This window comes from Taurulus bubalis (genome assembly GCF_910589615.1).
Source record: "Taurulus bubalis genome assembly, chromosome: 2".
NCBI classification, from domain to species: Eukaryota; Metazoa; Chordata; class Actinopteri; order Perciformes; family Cottidae; genus Taurulus; species Taurulus bubalis.
In genome coordinates, this window is record NC_136590.1 from 31,635,104 (window position 1) to 31,644,773 (window position 9,670).

Here is a 9,670-nt window from a genome sequence, read left to right on the forward strand (position 1 = left end):
ACCGTGGAAGCCTCAACGGCCGTAACGTGACTAACACTGACGTTAACGTCCCTCCGCTCGATGAATGTCGCGTGCGGGTCTCGCCAGCGTCGTGTTTATCGCCGGGTTTCCGTCCGCCGGGATGTCGGGATGATAGGAAGATGGCAAACGGGGTTGGAAGTGAGTAACGTCGGCGGCGCATAAGCGAAATGTCACGGCATGCTACCCGTTAGCGGAGAGCGTTCCGTGCTGTGGACGTTATCGCCGCTTAACTTCCTGAGCTCAGCGCTCCGCTCCCGGCGGGGCAGCCGGGGCCAGGATCCTCTGCTGTCATTAGACCGCTGACAGCTTGCAATCAAACGTGTGAACAACGGGTGTGCTGTTTCCAAGCAGTAAGTTAGTAACGTGCGAGCTGTAAGGTGGTGCTGCTGCGGGTTCAGGTAGCATGCCAACGAAGCTCAAGAGATTAATTGTTGTGCCAGAGGCCTGAGAACTACAGTTGAACATGAACTATGTGAAGCGTGCATCATGTTTGGTCCATTTTCCTCCACATCTGCAGAACACAAGCTACTTGTCATTGGACCAACAGAGCCATGGTCGGCGAGGGAGAAGCTGTGTTTGGCCACATCTGTCATAAAGAGTGGAGAGCAGAACTGGTACTGTACTGCTCTGTTATGGCCCCCTTTTAGTCTCGAACCTGTGCCAGGGAGTCTTCGTTGTGTGTCAGTGGTCTATGATACAGTCATAAATAGACATTTGTAATTTGAACAGGTATACATGTGTTGTGGCAGTGTATAAAGAGTTCATTCATTATTTAATTTGTTTACACATTTATCCTTTTACTTGATTCTTTTACCTTTACAATGATATATTGTCAGTATAGGTGTCCCCTCAGGTGTGCTTAAAATTATGGTTGCTGTTGTTTTCTTTCACAGTTCAAAGTTATGCAAATAAGATGAACAAACCATGTTGAGCTGCCATGTTGCCCAGTGCATGCTGGCCTTAACTTAGCTTACATTGCTTGCATATATTTATAACTAAAAGACTTCCAAAAAATAGTCATAATGGACATAATCGATATAGAAGAATTAAGACTTGGGAGAAGAACAAAACCCAAACGTTTTAAGACTACAATAAAACAGGACAGAAATAGAAGCCTTTTTTGGACTTTAAGTCTTTATTGTGTATTTCATCTTTGATCATTTCACAAAATGTCTTCATCTCAATAGGGTGTCTGTCAGTCGAGCCATCAAACCATTTGCAGAACCCGGGAGACCACCTGACTGGTTCTCTCAAAAGGTGTGACAAAATCCAAGCTTAGCCCCCACAATGACCAAATTCATGACCTCTGCAGTACTTTTGCCACAATGTTTTTTTTGTCCTGTCACAAAGCTGCTCTTTATTCTTCTTTGGCTCTTCACAGCACTGTGCCTCCAAGTACTCTGAGCTCCTGCAAACAACAGAGGCCCCAAAGTGAGTGCCGAAGGGCTCTTTTACCTCAAGTCTGCTTTTGTGGACTTGCAAGCTAAAATAGATTACGTCACTTTATACTGTTTGACACATGCATTGACAGTGTGTGCCAGAAAACAATGTCTTCAACTAATATAGTGCAATTGTTACCTTCAGGCGGAAGCGTGTTGAGAGAGGTGAGGTGGTTGAGACAGTGGAGGATGTGATAGTCCGCAGGCTGACAGCTGACAGGATTGATGCACTAAAAAAGCTGATCAAAGAAACACAGGAGAAGCACAGGTATACAAGTTTACCCTTTACACGTCACATCACTGTCTTTGTGAAAAAGTCACAGTAGTTAAGATCAATGAGATCGGTTGATGCGGTGCTGTTTATACAGGAAGCTGAAGAGAGAAACTGAACTGATTCAAGCAGGACGTCTGGATTCCAAACTAGAAGAGTTATGGGAAGACATTCTGCAGTAAGGAGCAACACATGTTATATCTGTCCTGTTTTAAACAATTATACAGTACATCTCTTTTTATGTTTGTAAAGCTTCGACATGAGACTCTCCCAAAATACATATATGTATTTTATGTGCGTCTGTCAGGAAGAAGAAACTGGAGGAGAAGGAAGCAGAGCTGAAAAGAAAAATCACAAATGCTGCTTATCAGGGTATCTCCTTCACTTTTAGTGTGTGTGTGTGTGTGTGTGTGTGTGTGTGTGTGTGTGGGCGGGGTCAAATAGTTGCAACGTTTCGGATCAATAGACGCTACCACAGTAGAGTCATGTTGCTAGCATGCAAAAGAAAGATAGTCATGGCACATTTTTTTTGCGGGGAACTGATGAGGTAATCCTCTCTATGCTGCCCCTCCCTCTTCCAGCCAGACAGGTGGCAAGGAACTCATCTAAGCGAGAGCCCGGCACCACCCTACATTCGCCCTCAGGCTGCAGCTCCCCAAGCCAGGAGTTCTCACCGGGTGAGCCACTCGAGTGTTTGACACTGGATCTCGCATTGACAAAGAGTGTAAGTCACCGCAGGTTTAAAAGTATTTCAGGTTTGCCCTACTTTTCAATTATCCTTTTTATTTTTTAAACCTTTTCTGGTATTTTTATATTTAGCAGTTGTAATGCTAATGTTAATCATTTGTATTTCTCTCAAGAATGCTGCAGACAATTCAGTTTTCATCTTTGTGCTGATTAAAGACATAATTCATATATATATATATATATATATATATATATATATATATATATATATATGCTGCATATGTTTAACTGTTTGAAGTAACTTGCTATCACTGCTGTAAGGTAAAACAACAGTTAAAATATGACTTTATAATAATAATAATAATATAATATCATTATATATCACAAAGGAGTGTAATATTCCTGACCATTCCCAGAAATATATTGTTAGAGACACTTAAAACAGTGTTGATCAATGACAGCATTCTTCGATTGGAATGGAAGTATGACATCACATTTCTATCTCTCTGTCTCTAGGCTTCAGGATCAACCAGATTAATGACAATTGCTGAGTCTTCTGGACCAGGAAATGATGACATCAGCCCCGGGTCACTTCTGGATGACCCCAACCAAAGGAAGCTCCTGGGCCAGAAAGCCACGCCGCCACCATCTCCACTCCTGTCACAGTTACTGAAGAAAGGCAGTATCTTGGCCATAAATTCAAGACTGGTATGTGGAGGGGACTTACTGTGTTATGCCAACAGTGTCAAGCTCTCTAATTAATGTTCAAGTCTGCAGGCCACCCCATCTTCATCTCATTCTTTGTAGAGTTACTGTGCGTTTAGGAACTATTGCATCATTTTGTATTGCATTCTATTTTGTGGTTTTGGTAGCTGTGGTTTGTTTTGCCAGTTGCATAAAGCTTTCAGTATTTTTTTGCAAATGTATTGCATTGTAATGTGTTGATTTTTACCTCAGGACATCAAAGTGTTTGTAGATTCCTATAGTTGGACGGGGTACTAATGTGAACAACTGTCTTCAGTTAATTCCACTCCTTTTTGAATGGGGTTCAGGTGTTGTTTTTGGTCGTGCTACACAAGGTCAATTTCTGTTTGAAACCATTGCTGTCTTCTGAATATGTTTTTTTTTTTGTCCTGGTATTACTTCCATCTGTGGCCAAATTCACTCTGAACATTAACACGTTCACCGTTTTTGGAAAACAGTTATTTTTATCCTTAAAAGTTGAAGAGGCTGTACAACTGAAACAATATATTTAGCCAGGAAATCATTTTGCTTTGTTTTCTTGAAATTATTTGACTTGGAAAAAATAAAATGTATGATTTGAGAGTTAACACATCACTCAATATATTTTTCATTAGTTTTTTAATGCTCTAATTGTGTTGGTTTGTGTTAAGTGTCATGCCTCTCTGCATTATAGCAGAATAATTCAATGGTCGGTTTTAATGCACCACTGAATATTTTGCTTCTTAGTTTCTCAGGCGCCTTTCTGCAAACTGCAAACAAGCAACCTGCTTTTGCTTCCAGGTTGCTGTCATTTACTTTTTTACCTCCACGCTTTTCGTCAGATGTCATCAGTGGTTCCGTGGGGCAAGGAGCTGTCGTTCAGCCACTCCCTGCCAAGGTTCTTCTCGAGTGGTTGCTGGACAGTTACCTCCTGGAATTGTTACCAGCTTGTTTTGTGTTTTTTCATTTGTAAAATCCCATTGTGTCAGAATAAGTTGATCCTCAACTAGATCTTTGCCTCCTCACATTCCTCTGGTAACGTTTCTGCTCTGACATGCAGTGCTGCCTTTAGGGCTCTTTGTATAAATATTTGCACAGGGATTCCAATCCAATTGTAGAAATATCAGAAAGATATTCAGCTATACTTTTGTATTATGTATACAATAATGTAGTATACTTGATGTGCACTTTATGTACAAGAGAAAATGTTTGACGTGCATGTATGCGTTTACATCCCAGATTGGGGAGGGGGACGTGACCTCTGCTAATATGACAGGAGCACATGACTTGCAGCCGGCTCTACCTAGCCAACCTCTCTCTCAGGCAACAGGTACAGACACAGTGTTTGAGTTGTGTTCATGATGTTCTTTACACTGATCAACAGACATTTTCTAGAAAAAGTTAAAAAAAAGAACATCTCACAAAATAATTGAAATAAGATTTAATTTAAATCCAGGTGATATTTAGGGAGAATCCCCTTTTGGCACAAAAAAAACCCTACGTAGGAACCTGTTTTATATTTGTTAGCTTTTCTCCTTGAATCCTACATGGATGTATGCTTTCTATATATAAGTGCTACTGTCGTCTAAGCTGTTTGCTTATACATTGGCTAACTGAGAGCCTCCCCTCCTTTGTCTGCACTCTGCACTTTGTGTGTTCATGTTTATGAACGCTTGCATGACAGGTGCCCCGATGTTATCGCGTCTCCTGGAGGCAGGTCCCACCCAGTTTTCTGCCCTGTTAGGTTTCATGGTCAGTGCAGACTCAGCCTCCAGTGCTCCTCTCTCTGCTGCCACTCCTGTGTCTGTTGACTCTACTGCCTCAGCAAATACAGGTCTGTCCGCTTTGACCCAGGCCTCTCAGAGCTCACACGCTGAACCTCCTCAAATCTTTAATAGTCGTATACTTAGCTTGAGAGTTTAATGTAAGACATTCAATTGCAAAATTAGACCTCAGGATTAATTTATTGTGCAATGTTAGAGCAAAACTGAGATATCACAAGTCTCATTTTATGAATAGCATGTGTCATGTGCACAGTTGTATACATTGTGGGAAAAAAACACTAGTGATACTAAAAACTTCAACTACACTCAGACCTTTTTTATCGTATGTATACATTACTTATATGTATATTTAATATCTAACAGTATCAATGTATTGGTCAATGTCAAAGATAAAAGTAAACAAGATTATTTATTGTTTTACATAAGTTTACATATTTAATACAAGCAGATGATAAAGCTTGAGCTAAGTATTCTGTGTAGAAATAGAAAACTAACGATTTTACAAACTGCTACTGCTACTCCTGCTAATTAAAAATTGTAGTTGAAAATCTGTTGTTGTTTGTGTGCAGAGGTGGATGTGATGGCGCTGTCTTTGGCCCCCGGACGCCAGCCTATCTCTGCAGAGGATATAGTGGCAGAGCTCAGTGAGGAGGATGTGAACGTGTCGTACATGGGGGATGAGCTGGACCTGAAGACGGTGGGGGACATTATCGCCATCATTGAGGACAAGGTAAAAAGTTCTACATATTTTCCCAGAATTGTTTTGGATAAATAATGCCTGCTTGAGGCTTTAAACGTTATTTTACAATGTGAAACTCTAGTGAGTTGTGACAATAGTTAACTCACCAACATGACTTCTGAGATTGACCAGACAGCGTAAATTAGTTTGATAGCTGAATTATTCTTTAAACTCAAGAGTCATATCTCTTTGTCAACAGACAGATGCAACTGCAGAGGCTTTGGATGCAGCAGCAGTTGAGGCTGCGCTGTCACTGTGTGAAGAGAACGGCCATACTTTGTCTGGTGCCTGGGAGCCCGGGCCTTTCCAGCCCCATGGGTCTCATCCCGCAGGGCCCACAGTCCAACAGTCCTTGTCTCGTCACAGTAGCTTGGAGGGGAAGACAGAAGTGTTAGAAGTTCAGGGTGGGACTTCAGCATCACTCTCCTCTCGGTGCAGTCAAGATATCGGTCTGACAGCATTCCCCATGGGACAAAGGGGCCTTCCTCATACCTCCTCATCTTCACGCAGCTCAAAGAGTTTGGAGCAGTGGCGCACTGGAGCACCTCCACAGCCTGAGGCCATGAGAGAGACTGGAGTGTTGGCGAAGCAGAAAAGCAAAATTTCATTGGATGTTACTCTAAAACGTGAGAGGGAGAAGTGGGCACAGCAAAGACCTGAAAACCCCCATGGAGGTATGCACACCTATGTATCAATACTAGTATTCACTTGCTTCAGAACATGCATTTTGCATGCGACTATGCATTTGGCATAACCATTTCCTTCTTATTATTCATCTTCACTATCTTGGCAGACTCAGTATTAGAAGATAGCCCACTGACAGAAAGGCATCCCAAGGTATAGCACCCAACGAGGACAAAGCAAACATGTTGCTTGTGATGAAATGCAGAGTGTGTAGTTCCACAGTATCACCACATTGTAAGCTCTGATTGAATCTCTGCATCTTTTTCCGTCTTTGCAGGGGATGAAAGCAGAGGATGGAATAAGTGTTCGGGGAGGAGAGAATGCCTCAGGGACTAAAGTGTACCATGAGCTCAATGGGCCAGAAGTGTGTGGAGACGAAGAGGCTGATGGGGTGGAGGGATTCTTGTCGGAGCCAGACGGCGAGATGGAGCTCGAGCCTGCGGCCAGCGAGAGTGAGGACGGGTACAGCCTCCACACGGCCTCCTCGTCTCTGCAGCTCCACACAACCGCCGACTCCATCCCCAGCAGCCCCGCCTCATCACAGTTGTGAGTGAAACACATACTTGCACCCGCTGGGCAAGTGTGTCATGCATTTTCTTGCTGTCTCTTGCCCCGATGTCACGGCTCCGTACCAACATACGATAAACGTAAAGGCTTATTTGGCCTTTCTACAATTCGTCTGTGTTTTGCCTTTTTTCAGGTTCTGCTTGATGATAATGATCTCATGACCTTTCTGTTTGTATGCCTTCCATACATACCGTTGTTGTGCAGTTCTGTGTGCAGTGAGGACCATGAAGCTCTCCAGGCTCACAAGATCTGGAAGAAAGCCATTATGTTGGTGTGGCGTGCAGCGGCCAATCACAGGTCAGATTATGACTCTGACCAGTAACCCTATAGCCCCTGATGATCAGCCTCTAAAATATATAATTTGTTGTATCATTTACGAAACAGATGTGATTTCTGTGAATCTATTGTAGGTATGCAAATGTCTTCCTGCAGCCAGTAACTCATGAAATTGCACCTGGGTACCGCAGTATTGTGCAGAGGTAAGCACAGGACATGTTTGCTGTGGTCATTATTTATTTCACTTATAGTTGTTTTTGTGGTTACTTGTCATATTGCTTGTGCAGAGTGAAATTCTAAACTGTTCAGACACTAAGAAAAACAACCTTTTTGCTAGATGACATGGGATTATTGACATTCAACGTCACTCTGCACTTCTATAGGCCCATGGATCTTGCCGCCATAAAAAAGAGCATTGAGACCGGTTTGATACGGACCACCGCTGAGTTCCAGAGGGACATCATGCTGATGTTTCAGAACGCAGTCATGTACAACAGCCTGGACCATGACGTGTACCACATGGCTCTGGAGATGCAGCGTGATGTCCTGGAGCAGATCCAGCAGTTTCTGGCTACCCAGCTCATCATGGAGGCATCAGAGTCTGGTATCAGCACCAAAAGCCTGAGGGGCCGTGAGAGCACACGCAAACAGGACTCCACTGACAAGGTGCTTCACTAGAATTTTGACAAAAGCAGAGAGTACAGAAGAAGAGACAAGGGTGAGACAACAGGCTGACTTAAAGGTAGAAGAAAAGTAGATCTGCCTGGCATTTTCCAAAACATGACATTAGTTTTTAGAGTCATATCCTTTCAGGTAGCCATTGGTTTAAAATGCTGCAGAGCAAACTTACAGAGACTTGAACTATTCAAGTAAAAATGATTTTGTCAGAACTCAACTTTTGTTTTTTTTAATGTAACAATCCACCAATATCACAATTTGTTTGTTGTTCATCTTATGGCTCTGACTTTTCAGACATCAGTCAATGAGTGCAATACCTTATCTTTGAATGCATTACTATATTACTGTTACTATAAAAAGACAATAGATTGTTCACTGTGATGATTACTGTATGTATCACAAACAAGTTTCAAACCAATGGTTGACTGCAAAGCAATATATTTGTTTTAGAACATCACATTTATGCTTTGGAAAATGGTAGGCAATAATGTAATAATGCAATAATGTATAGACCATTACTGACAACTATTTACCAAAGCATATATATGTACCAAAGCACGAGTATGTTTTATACATTGATATTCTACCTTCAAGAAAGCTATTGTTTACCATTAATTACACAACAGTATGAACATGAACTGGCAAATAATTGTCTCGATGAATCACAATTCATATTTAGTCACCTTTATTTGCATATTTTCTTCATGATAATGTGACTGAGAGCTGCTGATGTTTCTGTCAGAGATTTGTACCAAAACTGATTACAGAAACAAAGTATTTCCAAAACAACTACTTTACAGCTACGTTGCCATGCCCAAATGACCTAAGTTTGACATTACAAGATGTTTTTCTGTGCCGGAAATGTGTTGGTGAAATAAAGAAGATTGTGTAGTTTTAGTCAGAGTTCTTTTTAATATGCCTTCCACTGTGACTTGAAGAAGCTGCAGCACAATCCTAAATATTTGGATGACAAGTGACCTGATCCGAGTGCTGAATGTTGATGTTTCATAGCGTTCTGATGTTAACTAAAACCAGAAATTGAATAGAAGGTAGGAGATCATGCAATGCTTTGAAAAATGGTTGACAAGTATATATACTGTATGTATGTAGGATACGTTGTATTTAGCTAATGAGCTTGACATGCTGGCATGTTCCTTTATAACATATCTGGTGTGGATAAGCAATTGCAGTGCAGCGAGGAAATAGGAAACAGACAATAAACCTACATATAATTATATATTCTCTTAAAGCTTACTTCAACCTTTCCTTCTGCTGACTAGATTCTTTATATTTGTTGCCATTATTTTGCTTCTTCAATGCACTTTTGTGTCGCAGTGCTTATATGCATCATTTCCCTCCTTACAGGACACTGTCTCCATGTCCTCTCCTGCCTTCCTTCTTTCTCTGTTTGTAAGTACCCATCTCCTACAGTCTTTAAAACTTCCTTTCTTGTCTTTTTTTCCTGAAGCAGACAATACAAACTACAGTTGTTGTACTATAAAAACAAAGGAAAACTAATTTATCTCGAGCTCAAACATCTTGAAGATCAACTTGTTTGAACAGGGAAACACAGGTGGGGCTTCTGTCACACACCAGTGAAGGCTAATAGGTTTTTTCTTCCTCCTGATTGCAGGATGGAGGCACCAGGGGGCGCCGTTGTGCCATGGAAGCTGACCTCAAGATGAAGAAATGAACATCTAGTATGACAATTTTATCCAATAGTGTTCCAGAGTTAAATTGAAAGATGTGAATTTATCCTGTCAGATCCACAGATTTTCACTCTGAATAAAATGAAGTGTAA

General features: G+C 41.5%; 1 protein-coding gene and 1 long non-coding RNA gene across 2 annotated transcripts; both read left to right on the plus strand.

Moving 5' to 3' along the window:
- The first annotated feature begins 529 nt into the window (after positions 1-529).
- LOC306753447 lies at positions 530-1,437 on the plus strand. Its single transcript, XR_013771238.1, has 3 exons — positions 530-635; positions 1,209-1,278; positions 1,403-1,437. It is a non-coding gene; the product is annotated as an uncharacterized lncRNA (long non-coding RNA).
- Positions 1,438-1,808: 371 nt separating this feature from the next.
- LOC306753913 (bromodomain-containing protein 8-like) lies at positions 1,809-7,869 on the plus strand (the record flags this gene model as incomplete). Its single annotated transcript, XM_079237827.1, has 12 exons — positions 1,809-1,909; positions 2,039-2,103; positions 2,313-2,455; positions 2,935-3,126; positions 4,381-4,471; positions 4,826-4,975; positions 5,495-5,655; positions 5,864-6,352; positions 6,626-6,894; positions 7,120-7,212; positions 7,326-7,394; positions 7,575-7,869. The coding sequence occupies 12 exons, from the start codon at positions 1,809-1,811 to the stop codon at positions 7,867-7,869; spliced, it is 2,118 nt and encodes a 705-aa protein (XP_079093953.1).
- Positions 7,870-9,670: the final 1,801 nt, after the last annotated feature.